Source organism: Pan paniscus, chromosome 1, assembly GCF_029289425.2.
Source record: "Pan paniscus chromosome 1, NHGRI_mPanPan1-v2.0_pri, whole genome shotgun sequence".
NCBI lineage: Eukaryota > Metazoa > Chordata > Mammalia > Primates > Hominidae > Pan > Pan paniscus.
In genome coordinates, this window is record NC_073249.2 from 116,833,507 (window position 1) to 116,849,749 (window position 16,243).

The window sequence follows — 16,243 nt, forward strand, 5'->3', positions numbered from 1 at the left end:
ACATGGCAGCTGGCTGCCTCTAGAATGAGTATCCCTAGAACACCAGGTGGAAGTGGCATGGCCTTTCCTAATCTAGCCTTGGAAGTCACATAGCATCACTTCTACTATACCCTGTTGGTCACAGGAAGCATTTGCTCACCCAGATTCAAGAGGAGGAGCGTAGACTCCACTTTTGATGGGAGAAGTATTAAAAAGAATTTGGGGCCAACCAACAACAAAGAAAACAAAAACAAAACCCCACAATAGCCTTGTGGTCTGTGGAATACTTTAGCCTTGGCCCAAGTCCCTGTGACTGGAGCTGTCTGGTGGTGACTGCTGGGGTGAACATGATAATGTACAGGATCAGTGAGACCCCCACACTCTGGTACTCCCTTTCCTGGAGAGAGTTCCTTTTCTGCCTTCCTTCCTTGGCTTCTCTGGATTTTAGGCTGAAACTGTCCTTTGTTAATAGCTTTAGGAGATGGCTCATTGCATGGGTGATGGGGCCCCGAGAATGAAGTAGGCCCCATGGCCTTGCCCAGGATCGCAAGCAAGGAAGGAAATATTTAATGAGCACCTATTGTATCCCCATATGGAAAGAAGTCGATACTGTATTCCAGTAGATGTTACTGATGAAGTTCATTTTTCCCTCATACCATCTCTAAGGAAGAGATTTTATTGTCGTCCTCCTTTTACAGATCAGAAAATGGAGATGCCAGGGTTAAAGTGGCTTCCCCAAGGTGGTATGGTTGGCGACAGACCCATGATTCAAACCACTCATGCCACCTGCCCTGGGGCAAACCTGAGGCAGAAGCAGTGGCCTCACCTGTCCTCCTGCATGCCCTTCTCATCCTCCTCTGACTGCTCCCTCCACCCAGGGCCCAAACTTAACCACTCACCTCCCCACCAGAAATGACCTGCTGTGTGTCCCAGTTCTGTGTCTCTAAGCTGACATCCCCTCAGGAGAAAGCTTCCATGCAGGTGCTGGTGACTGACGACAAAGATCCCTAACACTCTAGAATCAGCCCATTACATGGGCAGCCAGACTCTCCCCACTCCCCATCAACAAGGGGGACTTCTGTGTGCCTTCCCCTTTATTTGGGCAGATGCTGTGACCCACAGAAGATGGTAGAGGTACTGTGCCATTTTCCAGCCCCAGGCCTTAAAAACCTGGCAGCTTCCACCTCCTGTCTCTTGAAATGGTCTCTCTGGGGACCCTAAGCCCTTCAGTCAGAAGTCTGGCCAAGTAGCCATGCTGGAGAGGCAGTTGTAGGTGCTCACTCTGGCCGGCAGGCCCAGCTGAACTCAGTCTTCCAGCCATTCTCACTGGAGTGCCCGGCATTTGAGTGAATGTGAGGGCAGCTGCCTTGGACCCTCCAGACTAGTTCGCTGCTAGTTGAATATCACTGAGTAACCTTGGTTGCCACCAGAAGAGTTGCTCAGACGAGTCCTGCCTGAATTCCTTACTCACAAAACTGCGAGATAGAATGGGTGTTTTAAGCCGCTCAGATTTGGAGTAACTTGGAACACAGCAATAGATAACTGGACCAACATGTGTTATCTCATTCAATCTATTTATTATGTCTGTTTTACAGACTAGGACATTTAAGCTCAGAGCGATTAAATGACTCCCTCAAGGCCTCCCAGGAAGCAGGAAGCTGGGTGGCATTTGAACTTGAACTTGAGAAGTATGACTCTAGAGCTCCTTGGAACCAAAGCCCTTGTTATGCTGCATCTTGGTGGATCTGTGTGCCCCTCCTGGCAGGAGGGCTTGCATCTCAACCAAAAACATTACCTTCAACCAAAAGACTGAATACTTGACAAGGAGTGACTTTTTCAGCACCAGGCCATTTCCCGGTTTGAAAGATACATGGGGAGATGTGGAGTCATAGGGCCGGTCCCCTCCCTCTGCCAAACTCAGGACAGCAGGGGCTGATTTTATCTTTATTCGTCTATAGCTGGCATGGAGCCTGTCCAGGGTGGGTATGTAATAAATGTTTGTTCAACAAATAAACTAACCCACAAAGGAATAAATGACAGAGAGGAAGGCAAGCAGACTATGATCTGGCGAGAAAGGTTTTCTTGCCATCTGGTGGCTATTCCTGGAACAACACTTTCTATGGCAAGAGAAGAAAATGGCAGGTTCCTTCAGGGTCCTTGGCTGTGTGCGTCTGAGTGCAAGCAGCATCATTCCAGCCTGGAGCTGGGTGGGGTGGGGGTGAGGCCTCCTCCAGGAGCCAGACTTCTTGTTTCTTTCAATGTCGGTGCTCCTAGAGGGTGAGGCAGGAAGAAGAGCTTCCCAGCCACCAGCACAGTCCGTTCTTCACAGTGCTGAGTATTCAGTGGGTGTTTAATAAATGAATACTTGGGGCTGGAATGTTAGAACAGAGGTGATGTCAGATCCCCTAGTTCATCTTTACCTTCTACTGAAGTTTGCAAAAGGGATAGCTATCTTGAAGAGAGGGGCAGAACTTTAGAATATGCCTGTTCCAGGGGAGCCCACCCCCCCACCCCCAGCACCCAAGAGAGTCCTGGTCCTTGTTGTGAGACCTCTCAACACTGGCACCTTCCCACCCCTGTCCTTCCCTGAGGTGGGCCTCCACACACCCCACCCTTGCCAGGCTGACAAGTATAGCTTTTCCTGGTAGTCAGGCGGGACAGGAGTTTCCCCTACAGGGTCCTGTAAGAGACCACCAAATACCATCCTCATTTCAGATGCAGTTTCACCCGGAAAAATGTAGACAGCAAAGGGTCTCCCTTAGGAAATGGTTGCAAAGATGACAGGAAATTAGACGTGGAATCGCTGGACCCCCAATAGGGCCCTCTACAAGTGTGTGCATTGTTAATACCTAGGACAATTCCTAGGAAAATACAGATATGAACCTGTGCACACTCCCCGCGCTGCTCCTCAGCCAGCCAGCACCCACAACCCCCTCAGCAGTCCTGTCCACCCATCCCAGTCCAAGCTTTTCACCCCAAAGCTTCCCGCAGGATCCTTGGCCACCCTTCCCTCTCCCTCCTTGCAAGAGCAGGTGAGAAAGGCAAGAAGGGTTTGGTAAGAACAGACACTTTATTGCACACCATGGTGGGGGAGAGAGGAAGAGGGGTCTAGGGTGACAATGCCTCATCCCCTCCCCTGGGCTGAGTGGTTTTGACCCAGGGCTCTGACCAGCCATGGGACACATGGACTTGAATTGTTCTGAACTTATGCCAGAACCCAAAGTGACGGCCTGGTGTGTATGCTTGGGTCTGTACAAAGCAGAGCTTTCAATGAGAAGAGGCCCTAGGACCCCTCCCCCAGCCAAAGTCATGGGGTCCCAGTGAAGCAGCAGACCTCACATCTCAGGGCCTATTTGAAGGATCCAGGGATGCTCAGGGAGCCAGGTTCATTCTAACCAGTTTAGTTTCCAGCTCTTTTCACAGTGGGGAGTACTCTGGGGGAGTGGGGTGGGGCGTGGGGGTGAGGAAGGGCAGAAAAGCAGCCCCTCTGCCTGGTAATACTGCAGGCCTGTGCAGTGCCTGGGACCATGTCTCCTGGGCCCCAGCCTCATGACCCACACAGGCTGACTCGGAGCGGGGGTTCTCCTGGCACTGGGAAAGCAGCAACCCCTGCACATGTATTGCTGGAGGGCAGAAGCCGACCTCACTGGCATTAACTGATGTGCCCTACCTGTTCAGCCCCCATCTGGGCCTCGGGCTTCATGTTGCCTCAGTGAGGAGGGCGGAAGGCTCCCTGAGCAAGAAGCTGGTGATGGGGCTGGAGGGCAGGCACAGGTAGGGGATCAGGGGACTGTTGACTCTTTCAGGCACATCCCTGCCCTGGAGTTCCCTCTGCCTTCTGGTGGGCACTGTGTGGACAGCACCAAAGCCAGTGGGGGTGGGGACCCTGTGAAGGGACTTGGGGACCTGGTCCTCTCCTGCTACCTCCTGCTCCTCCAGGATTCTGGGGCTGGATCTTAGCTCATCAGGTGACCCCACCTGCCTTTGACTCCAAAGGCATCAAAAGCACAGTGGGGAGGGGGCAGGCGGCCCTTTTCAAACACTGTCAGGACTGCGTCAACGGCAAATGCAGCAGTGCTATGAGATCCCTCTTGGGGTCTCGCCATCTTAAGAATCCTAGTACTTTTCCTCTGGAGAAGAGCTAGCGATTCTACTGGGAACAGCAAGAAGCTGACTGGTAAATAAATTTGAGGATTTTTTTTTTTCCCTTAACGCCCTCCTTCCCTGTTTCTGGCAAACCCAGTGGTGTGAAGGCAATGAGTCACCAGCAAGAAACACATGCCTTTCCCCATAGCAGGGGGCTCCCGAGGCACCCTGCCGGCCCTGAGGCTCCCGATAGAGCCAAGAGGAGGAGGAGGAGGCAGGGGGAGGGAGCGTGGTCTTCAGGAAGGTGGTGAACACTGGGAGTCACAGATCAGCACGCTACACACACCCACACTCACGTATGTGCACACCATACACACAACACGCACACACACACCCCGAGCTCTAGGCCCTACGTCTAACACACAGCGAAGACACAGCAAAAGGCTACAACGAGCACTAGCGCGCCCACACCTAGCAAGCACACAGCCCCAGCTCAGCCCCTCCCGCTGGGGCCTGGCCCAGCCACACGCTACAAAATTAAAAATATATCAAATATACAATGAAAATAGATCTGTACAGCACTGAGGATGAAAATAGTCCACCAGCCACAGTATAATATTGGGTTTGTCATTTAACAGCATTTACACCCACATGTACAGAGTGAATATACAATAGAAACAGAATATATAGAAGAGTATATATAGTAGAGTGTCTCTCCTGGGGCTCTGCTTTTCCTGTTGCTAATTCTGCTTGGGATTTGGCAAGGGGCCAGGTAGGAGGTGTTGTCGGGTGAGGGGGCCTACGGTGGGATGTTGTGCCCCAAAAGCTCATCTCTTTGGGGAGATGTGGGTCTCTCTCTCCCCTCAAACACTCAGGAAAGACAGGTAGGGCAGAGGGGGCTAGAAAGGGGAAGGTGTGGAAGAGGGATGAGTAAGGGAGATGGCAGGGTTGGGGGATAGACCGCTCCCAGGCTTGGGGGAACAGTAAGGAACTCGGGGGTGAAGGAGGGGACCCTGATTCTGGTCTGTCCCTCCAGGTCCTAAGAGCAATCTGAGCCACAAGAGTGACTTGTGACCCTTCGTGAGGGTGTCCGGGTTGAGCACTGTGGCCTGTTTCTGCCCTGCCCACCAGAGCTCTCAAAGATAGAGCCAGTATTCCCTCCTTTCTCCCTCCTTTCCTTCCTTCCCCCACCCCATCCGTCCATCCATCCATCTATCCATCCACCCCCACCCCCCAACTCATCCATCCATCCATCCATCCATCCACCCCTACTCCCCAACCCATCCATCCATCTATCCATCCATCCATCCATCTCTCTGCAGACATTTACTCTTGGGTCAGGTTCCTCCCTGGCTGCACTCTGAGAATGGGTTCTCTTCCAGAGGAGGCCCTGAAGGTAATGGCAGGTGGGGTCGCTGTTGTCAGCTGCAGCCTTCTGCACAGACTGGCCTCCATCCTGAAGACCAGCCCTTGCCTTTGGCAGCCTCTACTGTCCACAGCACTGCCTATGGCACTGGCCACTGTGGGCCAGGAAGGCTTGGGAAAGGTTTCCAAGGTGTCTGCACATGATGTGCACACTGGGCAGCTGTGCTTGTGTAATAAGGAGAGTGAGTGGTGGCTCAAAGGGGCAGTGAAATTATCTGTCTTTCCGCAGGAGTGAGGCTTCCTGGGGATAAGCCCGTGAACTCCGGGGACCCCTGTTCCAGGGGAAAAGCTGCCACTAGACAGAACATTGGACCCCAGGTGAGGAGGGAGGGGAGTGTGCTTCACAATTGTGCTCCAAACCATCTAATTTGTGCTAGGAACCAACAATTTGTGCTCTGGAAACCTCTCCTTGCACTGTCCTTCTCTCTCCAGGAAAGAGGCAGAGGCCACCACTGTGGGCTGGGGAGGGGTGCTGGGGACAGGGAGATGGCTAAGCCCTAATTGAGGTGGGGAAGGTTCTGGTCCCGGTCACTGCACTCCCAGACAAGATGCAGGAGCACACACCACACACCCCAGGCAGGGCCAAGGACATGGGAAGATTCCACCCAGGGACCAGGGCAGAGGAGGTTCCTCACCTTCTGCTACCAAGGCTCATGCTGAAGCCAAGGGCAGCACATACCTCAGAAAACAGAACTTGGGGCTTCTGTCTAGGCCCTCCCAAGTCTGAGCCCTGAGCCCTGGCACACCTGCTCCCACCCTCCGCCTTCGAGCAGGTAGCCTCTTGGGCCAGGAGCAACCCCGTCTGGGCTGGGCAGGATGGTGTCCTGTTCCCATGGCAGAGTGAGCCAAAGTCCACTCTCCTTCCCCAGCCCCAAGGCCTCTCACCACCACCATCTGACCCCACAGCCCTAAGAACTGCAGGTGGCAAGTTACAGGGAGAGAGGGAGGTGAGTGACTCCTGCAATGGCCACTTGGAATCTCCCATGGACTGGGAGGCAGGACTGATGGGTTGTTCCAATTACATGGCTGCAATTTGGCGGAGGCTCTTGGAGGGCTAGATGAGTGGGGTCCTGAATTAGGAAACAGAGCTGCTCCCAGCCTCCTGCTCAGGGCTACGGAGCAGAGTCTACTGGGACTGAAGAGGGGAGTGAGGCAGGGCAGACCCTCTCTTCTTGGGCAAAGGGCCTGGCCTGGGCCTGGTGGCCACCTCAAGAAAGAGGCCAGGCCTGGACAAGTGGGCAGGTTGAGCGTGGGGGGAGAGGTGGGCAGGGCTGGGGCAGTGGTCACAGCTCCGACTCAGGGGTGCTGGCCAGGAGGTAGCCGCTCCCATAGCGTCCATTGGGGTTACCGCTGGTCTCCAGGGGTGATGTGCTGCCGGGCCCCAGATAGGAACGGTGAGTGGGCATGGGGGAAGGTGCCTCACTGGGCACCTTGCTGAGGATGAAGCGGGTCTCATCGTTCTCCTCCAGGTTGGAGATGTCCTTCATCATGCGGCCCTTCTTGTAGGACACGGAGAGGGTGTTGGAGCCATCAGAGAGCAGGTGGAAGTGCCGCAGGACGAACACCACAGGGATGGGCAGCGTCGCCACGACGATGAGGGTGATCAGGAGTGCCATAGCCCAGTTGGGGAAATACAGGTAGCGCTCGGCAGCCTGCGGGTGGGCTGCCTTAAGGGCTGCTGCCGGCACTGTGACAGCACTCCCCACCCAGGCCCTCCAAGACTGCTCTCCTGCCCTCACCCATGGCCTTCCACTCCTCTCCCCTCCCACCATCCTGGCCAGGCACAGCCAAGGATGGGGGTTTACCTGGTCACCTTGGTGAAAGGGTCTAGGGTGGTTTCTCCTACTATAAAATGGACTAATTCCACTCCACAGGCATGGAGAGAGAATATGGGTTAGAAAGACTGGATAAGTGCATTAATCTTTCTGAGCCTCGGTGTCCCCATTTGTGCTACAGGGATGATGCCACCTCTGTCTTTGGCTTGTTGTAAGATTGCGGTTTAGGCGTGAGGCACCTGGCAAGGCCTGGCACATAGCAGCTGCCCTAGAAAGGTGTATCCCTATCAGTGGTTGCATTAAAGGCCTGAGAAGATGCAAATGTCCCTGGGGTTTGGGGCCCCACCCCTCACCTCCTCCTTGATCCAGGCGCTGTAGCCCGGGGGCGTGACCCCCAGCTGGATGATGCTGGCTGTGGTGAGCACAGCCATGCATAGTGGAGACACGAACTTCCACATGTAGAAATAGAAGCGGTAGGGGCGGAAGCCCAGCATCTCCGTCAGCTCCTGCATGAACCTGCCAGGCATAGCAGAGGGTCCAGCAGTTGGCATCCCTCAGTCACACCTCCCTCTTCCCCCATCACCATCTCCTCCAGAAAGTCTTCGTTTCCCAGTCCCTCCCTCCTGGGCTCTTCTATTCTTCACATTCAGTGCTCATTGTGTGTGGTCTGGCTGGTTTCTGGGAAGGCTCTACTGTCCTCCTCTAACCTCCTCTGATTCCGTCACATCATACCCCATCCAGAGATATGATAGGGCCCACCAGACATACCCTGGGCAGGTGCACGTCTGTTTTATGTATAGACAGCTTGTGTGTTCAGGGAGGGGCCTAGCCCTTTCACACTGGCCTGGCTGAAGGCTCCCCCTGCTGGAAAAGCAGTAGAAGTACACTTCTCTAGAGTCCAAAGGTAGAGAGCTGCCCTGACTCGGGTTTCTCACCAAGGGGTGAGCAGAATTCTGGAAGGCAGGCAGGCTTGTGCTTGAATGGCATACAAAAGAATCATCTTTACCTCAATAACCGCTAACTGAAATCTTGCATTACTTTCTATTATATTATGAATGCAAGCAAACACAGTAGTATTAACAATACCTGTGACTGTCACCAATAGATTATAGATATTTTCATATTACATCCCAGTTATTGAAAATATTGAGTCATCGCTGATTTTCATCACTACTTCAAAGTTACCACTGTTATTAGATCTATAGCTAGATCTTGTAACAATGCATTAAAAATAAAGTGCTCATACATTACTATATCACAAATTTTAAATGATATTTCGCTATTTTTCAATATAATAAGTTTCTTATATAACCCTACACATTTTATCTTATGCATTTAAAGTAACATACAGGGACATCACCAGACTGCCGAAGGAGTCCAGGACACAAAAATCAGCCAGAGTCCTTTGTGGCAGTGTCTTACAGCCCTGGCCCACAGCAGGTGGAAGCAGAGGAGTGTCCTTCCCCCCACTCCCTGTCCCCTCCTGTGCTCTCCTAGGAAGCAGACGGCCCCTGTGAAAGAGCCCCACTGCCAAACCAGGTCCAGGCATCAGGGAGGGTCAGACCAAGTGGGTTAGTGGAGGTGGGTCTTGCCAAGGACAAGGACAATGTGGTCATGGTCGATGCTGAGTGAGTCAGAGAGACCTAGTTCTAGAACTCCTGGGAACACGTATTTGCCCTAACATGAGGGATGAGGCCAAGAGTTTACAGTAAGTGTACAACTGCCCTAGGCTTAGGCTGTGAGACCCAATCCTTTCTTAGAGCTGAATCCTCTTACCCTGCACAACCCCAAACTTGGGGCCAAAATCATACCTCATCTCATACCCCTATCTAGACCCTTACAATTGTGAACCAGGCTGCTGAAGTCTACACGTTCTCGGAGGGCAAGAGCCTCTTGTAGACCCACTAAGCCCTTCACAAAAACTTAACAGAATTCTGAAGAGTTGGTACCCAGGAAAGGTGCTGTGGTAATTTAAGGATGATGCCAGGACCTGCACCCAGGACACCCAGTCCTCAGACTGGCTCTGTTTCTCCCTGGACAAGTGGCCTTAGGCAGCCATGTCCTTGCACTACACCTCAGTTTCCCTAAATGATCCGTAAGGGCACTTTCAGCTCTGCCATTGTGACCCTATGATCTGCCTCTCCAGGGAGTCATGATAGGACAGACCCCTCCTCCCATCCCACCTTTCCCCCATGTTCCTCTTACTTCTTGGTTCCATAAATCCAGGCCACAGCGATGTTCTCAAGGATGACGATGAGAGTGAGTGGCAGGGTGGCCGAGTAGTCATCGAACATGGTGACAAAGTAGTTTCCGGAGCGCTGGACGAACAACAGCCCCACGAGGAATGCAAAGACACAGCAGCCCACTACAGAGAGCCGGGAGGCCGGTTTGGGGGCAAAGGTGCAGGGTGGGCGGGGCCCTGGGGGTCTCGGGGGCACCCAGGCCCCTCCCATCACATCCCTCCCCCAAGCATGCCTGCAGCCCTCCTGCCAGCAGGCTCAGTCCTGCACGAGGGATCCAGATGCTCAGGTTCTGAGCCCCGCTCTACTAGTCGGGGAGCACCTGAGGAAGGCGTTGTGTCTAACTTTCATCCCATGCCTCTGCCCCAGCACAGGGCCTGGCCCGTGGCAGGTGCTCTACTTAATTGCTGTATTTAACTTAAATGATTCATCTGATTGTTACCAGTCTTTTTCTCCACCTCAGTTTCCCCATTTGAGAACAGAAAGATACCCCGCTCTAGGGATGCAGATGAGAGGTATCCCTCTATGGGCCCTAGATCAACGCAGCAAACCCCGAAGGGAACTGTGGACACAGCCCGGGACTGGAGTGACAAAGATGGAACAGGGCGCAAGGCCAGTGAGTGCCCCTGCCCAAGACGACTCAGCACCCACTTCCCAAGATGACTCAGCAGGCCCTTGGGGAGAGGGGCAAGTGAACTAACAAAGGGGCCTAGATGCAGGCCTCCCGGCTCATGTTTGCTCCAGATTTCCAAGTAGCTTTCTCTTCCTGGCTTGTGAGTGCTAATCACTGAGTGGCAGAGCCAGGCTCCGGCTGTGTCCCAGTGTGGGGTGGAGCCTTCTGGGTGTGGGGTCATGAAGGACCCAGTCAGAAGCCAGAACGGAATTGTTGTCTACAAGGGCAGCCTGCAGAGCCTGGGCATGGGGGCAGGGAGGAGTTACCTGTGAACATCTCCTTGGGCACCTTGAAGGTGTCGATGATGGGCGTGGTGATACCTGCCATGGTCCCGATCATGCTGCCCAGGCCCAGGTTGATAAGCATCAAGAAGAACATGACGGACCAGAACGGGGAGGCGGGGAAGTGCGTCATGGCCTCAGTGAAGGCGATGAAGGCCAGGCCTGTGCCCTGCACGGACTGAAGGTGGGGTGGAAAGCAGGGCCTGTGAGGTCACCCCTCCCCGGGGAGCCCACTGCTTCCTTCCCTCTGCCCTTCGAACTTTTGGAATAACTATTCCCTCTTTCACAGGGGTTCCCACCTCCACCTAAATCCTGTTGATTTTGGCCAGTGGGTCTCGAACTTTAGCAGGCATTGGAATCCCCTAGAGGTAGCTCAAAAACACCAACTTGGGAGTTCACCTGTGGGACCTGGAATCTAAAGGTTGTACCAGGAGCTTAGGTGATTCAAGTGAAGATGCTCATGTTTAGAAATACACCCAGCTCAGGACCCTGCTCCTCTAAGATGTCTTTCCTGATTGCTCCAGCCACACTGTGGCCGCTCCCAGCTCAGAACTTCTGAACTGCAGATCTTCATGCAGTGGTCTCAGCCTTGGCTCTCAATGGAAGCACACCGGAGCCTTTAGAAACACCGACACCTGGGTCTCACCCCAGGGACAATGACTGGATTGGTCTGGGGTGAAGCTGGGTGTCAGAGTTTTTTTTAAAAACAAACAAAAATACCCCAGGAACTCTAATGGGTAGCCAAGGTAGAGAATCACTGCTTTAATGCTTGGGCCATGCTTGTGGGTCAGGTGACCACACACTGCCCCCTGTCACTTACACGTTGCCCTGTAATGTTCAGTGATTGTAAGGGAACATTTCTTCCCCACTAAGTGAGTGTATAATCTTGTCATTTGAATGCTATCGGAGTTGTATTGTATGAAAACACTGCTATAAACCTAGTTTTATTCAGAGAACCAGGCCATGCCCATGAGAACTGAGCAGGGTTTCAGAGAGTGTGAAAAGGGGAGGTCCTTTATGCTGCCAGTTACCTGGGGAAGAAACCAGGGCAGTGGGCCCGAGATTGGGCTCTTTTGCTCTTGATCCGCAGGGAAAGGGTTGGGGTGCAGGATGCAGCTCCCTCAGCATTAGGATGGTACCATCCAATGGAGCTGACTTTTAACATAGAGCCCAGGGAAAGCACCCCCTTCCCCAGTCCCATGAAGGACAGGGTTGACCCAGGCTGATGGGAGCTGGCTCCGCCCCATGTGAGCCTTGGCTCCAGCCTGGTTCCCAAGATGCTGTGGGTATGTCCCTTTCCTGTTACCCCTTCTAACAGAACAGTCATTTTGAAAGTGTCCAGCTATGTAAGTATAAATAGAAGCAAGGTGTCCTAACTTGGGCCTGAGCACTGAGGAGGAGTCAGCACCCCCAGGACCACCCTAAAGTCTAAGAGTCATCATGGCAGTGAGATTGGAATGGGGACAGGTTGGGGAGGGGCAGAAGCATCAAGAGGTGATTCTGAGCATGGGCTCTGGACCCAACTAACTGGATTTGGACCCAACTAACTGCCTCTCTCACTTACTAGTTGTGAGACCTTGATCAAGCCCCCCATCTCATAGGCTACTCATCTGTAAGGTAGGGAACAATATGAATACTCAACTCATAGAGCTGTCTTGAGCGTCAAAAGAGATAGACAGCAACGGGCAAACACTAACTTCAACACTTCTTTGATGCACACCATGTCAAGGCACTGTTCTGAGTACATTACCTGTGGCAGTGACTGATGCACGAGAAGCCCACTCAGTAAATGGAAACATCATCCCATACACTTACTGTGACTTCTGAGAGGTGTGTGTCTGCCCTACTTCTTGTCTAGGCTCAAGCCTACCTCTGGGCAGGGACTTTGGCCAATACCTTTCTTCCCTTTCACTCCCTCTGGACACACAGCAGATCCTTGCTTACCAAGTAAACTAATGACTACCTGTCAGCATCCTGAGGCCTGAGCCCAAGCTCCCGCCGGCCACAGCTGCTCTCTGTGTTCCTGCCTGTCCTGGGAAGGGCAGCCTGTCCCCGCACCTTGTCCAGCTCGTCCTCCAGAAGGCAGGGGTCAAGGCCCAGGGCTGAGAACTGGTCCTCCTTCACGGTCATGATGACATTGTACATCTCCATGTAGTCCTTTGTGGTCAGGTGGGAGAAGTTGACGTGGGGTGGGATGAGGTCCCGGCTCAGGACGTTGGTGTTAAGGTACCCTAGGATTTTCTCAGCATTCCTGCAGCACAAAACCGAGAGGACCAGGTAAGAAGGCAGGGGTGGGCAATGGGTGAGATCCTGGAGGCTCTTCCCAGGCACCCAGGTGGGACCCTCCTGGGTCACTGACAAGAGGCATCTCTGAGCTTGTCCCTGTGGCCCGGAGCTGGGGACAGAGAGTGCTCCTCTGATCTCCATTCCTCAGTCTGAGTGGAGGGGACCTCTCTCCCCATGCACACCTGCGCCCCCACCCCTGCCCACTCCCAGGTAAGGTAGACAGGGAGAAGGAGGGACAGGAGGAGAGATGCCACCTACTCGACCACACACTTCTCATTCATGATGTTGGCCTTGAAGCCCAGCACAGCAAACACCACAAGGGTGGCCAACACTGACGTGAAGAAGTTGATGAAGGACACCAGGGCGGCATCGAAGTGGCAGTTGTTGTCCTGCTTATTGTAGCTGGAGAAGGCAATGACACCACCAAAGCCCAGGCCCAAGGCAAAGAAGACCTGGGTAGCTGCCTCCCGCCACACCTGGGGGTCCAGCATCTTGTCCAGCTATGGCAGAAGACCAAGGCAGGAGGAAGAAAAGAGACACAGAGAGGATGGTTTTATTCATGTGCACACCCCCTTTCTCACATGCACACCCCCTTTCTCAGCCTCAACAGAGTTCAGAGGCAGCAGCCCATAGTGGTAAGAAGCTGTGTGAACTTGGGCAATTTCCCTACTCCTCTGAGCCTCAGTTTCCCCAATACGCAGATCACAAGAGTATCAACTTCAGAGGATGACTGTGAGGACTTGGTAAGACAACATACATGCTGAGTGCTTACATAGTAATTTAACTGCTACCATGGCTTCCCATGCAGCCATCATACTAAGGAACATCGTCAAGGCCATCACATATGGTCATGTAGTACACAGCTCTAGAGAGTGCCATTCACTTGGACTACAGTGTGACAAGTGCCTCCTAGAGTCCTGCAGTGAACAGCTTGCACAGCAGCACAAGAAAACTGAGAATACCAGAATCTCCCTGATGCCTTCTCCACCTCAAACTCCTCTACCTCATGAAAGGAAAAAAAACCCAAACCACCTGCTTTTCCCCACCACCACCCAACCTGAAGCACAGAACCTAGACAATTCCTGGAGAAAGGGCCTCCGTCTAAGCTTCCATCTGCCCTCACACCTGACAGGAGCCTGAACTGCAACAGCATTTGGATGGCATGGAGCAATTTCCAAAGCCCCTTTCCAACCTATTTTCCTTTTATTGTTTGTTCCTTGGGGCAGGGACCAAGCCTTGGACCCAGCACAGAGCTTTAGAGTCTCAGACAGATCCAGATCCAAATCCTGACTCCCATCTTTAAATGGCTATGAAGCTTTCGGTAAGTGGCACTGACTGTGTTATGAGCTTCAGATTACTCATCTGAAAAAAAGGGAATAGTAATAGAGTCTCGGAGTGAACGTGAGGATCAAATGTATAGCAACAAGTAATGCCTGTACATAGTGGCACTCAATCCCAAGAGAATGAGGCTGACCTCGTCAGGACAGGGTGTTTTGTGTTTTGCGGGGGTGCAGGAAGCAAGGATTACTATTCATGTTTTTAAAGGGTAAACTGAGACCCCAAAGATGAAATGACTTGCTCAAGGTAATGGAGCTTGTTAGTCGGGGCAGAGTGATAACTAAAATATAGATATTCTGGGCCAGGCCCCCGCCCCCGGCCCCAGCACCAACTCCTGACTCAGTTTTTCTATCACCTATACTCTTTAAAGCATTTTCCCCTGCGACCTTTGCTGCTGAGGTGAACCTAAGTGACCTCACTCCAGACAGACTAAGGAGGCAAGGAGCCAATTAAGAGAGTTTACTTCCCTGTGGTGACAAGCCCTGTGTGGGTCCTGGCCCGGCTGCCCCTTCTGACTTACCTGTGGGTAAGTCCTCACCTGAACAGTGAGGTGTTGGACTTTAGGGTCCGTCTGGACTTCAGCTGTCTTTAATATCACAGCCCTAAATAACATCCAGGACACAGGGCCCACCTGCCATCATCTCAGCAGCTTCCTAGGCATGTCTCAACTCCTGGCAGCACTCCAACAGCTGAGATGTTGGCAAGCTCAGAGTGCTGGCAGAGCAGTGAGGCTGAGGGCGGCACCCCCATGCTGAGGGGAAAGAGGTGGGGGATGGTAGTCGAGCCTTTGAGCTTCAGGGCCTGGGCACAAATGGAGACCCAGGAGGACTGCCTGGTCAGACAGCATGTGTACTCCAGGGGAGATTAAGGTCCCCCATCCAGCACAAAATAAGTAAAACCATCTTTAGTCCACCAAGAAAGCGCAGAACCCAGGCCTTAAGGATCTAAGGGCCCCCTGGCATCTATGAGGAGACCCTCTCCCCAGCCCACCCCTGTGTACTTATTAGGTATAAGGTGTCAAGGCCTCCCTGTGGCAATGACATGTAGCCACTCATCCATCAATCTCTGAGCACCTGCTGTGGGCCAGGCCTGGTGCTAGGTGACGCAGAGGCCATGGGGAATAGAAGCAATCAGGCTCTCCAAGTTTACATTCTAGTTGGAGAGAGACACATTGGTCAAATGATCCCACGAACAAATGCTAAATTGCAAATGTGACAAGGGCTGTGAAGGCTGGGCACCCAGTGCTTGGAGAGCCCATAAGAAGGGGATCTGAACAAGTTGGGAGGCCAGGCAAGGCTTGCCAGAAGAAGGCGTCCTCAAGCTGACATTTGAAAGCTGATGAAAGCGAGGCCACAAGGGGAGGGAAGAGCATTCGGGAAGAAGCATGGACAGAGGTCCTGAGATAGGACAGAGGATGGTGTGTAAAAGGGAATGGAAGGTGCCAGGGTGGCTGAAGCAGTGAGGACGAAGTGGGGGTGGCACAGGTAGGGCTGGGAGAGGAGAGAAGTTAGATCAAAGGCCTGTACAGATCCTGTCTTCACCCTAAGAAAGCACCTAACCCAAGAAGCCACCGAGGGGTTTAAAGAAGTGGGGACACAATCATGTGCATTTCCAAAAGAAATAAGTGGATTCAGCAGACCTTCGAGGAAGCGGCTTCTGGGGTCCAGGCTGGAGGGGACAGTGGCTTTGCTAAGGGGCTGGGTGGTGCCAATGGAGAGATCTTCGCAGGACAAACCAAGGAGACCTTCGGGATGGACTGGAGATGGGAGATGCTGGAGAGGGAGAGGCTGAGGTGAGGGCCATGTCTCTGGCCTGCATACCTGAGCAGGTGGAGATGGGGACAGTGGGAGAGGAACAGGTCGATGGTGTTGGGCAGGGAGGATCAGGACATTAGTTCTACAAAGGTTGAGCTGAATGTGTCTTTAAGACATCTAAAATGAAATGCCAAGTGGTCCGCTGGACAGATGAGCCTGGAGTCAGAGACAAGCTGGAGATAGACTTTCTGAGTAGCAGGTGTGCTGGCAGGAGCTGAGGCTGTGGCTGTAGTTACAGAGGGATAAGAAGCAAAAGCCTGCTCCTATCTCCAACACTGAAGGCAGGGAAGAGGGAGAGTCTCCTGAAAGGGAGTCAGAGAAGGAGAAGCAGCAGAGGCAAGAGGAA

General features: G+C 53.0%; 1 protein-coding gene and 1 pseudogene across 2 annotated transcripts in view; both read right to left on the bottom strand.

Moving 5' to 3' along the window:
• Window positions 1–3,030: 3,030 nt before the first annotated feature.
• On the bottom strand, window positions 3,031–5,327 carry LOC103784808 (uncharacterized; annotated as a pseudogene).
• Window positions 3,031–16,243, bottom strand: part of SLC6A17 (solute carrier family 6 member 17) — a 51,381-nt gene continuing 38,168 nt past the window's right edge. For both annotated transcript variants that reach the window (XM_003810650.5, XM_008962985.5), the window contains exons 7-12: window positions 13,004–13,245; window positions 12,518–12,710; window positions 10,445–10,637; window positions 9,471–9,630; window positions 7,619–7,781; window positions 3,031–7,142 (exon numbers count right to left, since the gene is read on the bottom strand). In XM_003810650.5, the coding sequence (XP_003810698.3) occupies window positions 6,774–7,142; window positions 7,619–7,781; window positions 9,471–9,630; window positions 10,445–10,637; window positions 12,518–12,710; window positions 13,004–13,245 (1,320 nt within the window). In that variant the 3' untranslated portion in view covers window positions 3,031–6,773. The remainder of the gene's footprint in view (window positions 7,143–7,618; window positions 7,782–9,470; window positions 9,631–10,444; window positions 10,638–12,517; window positions 12,711–13,003; window positions 13,246–16,243) is intronic.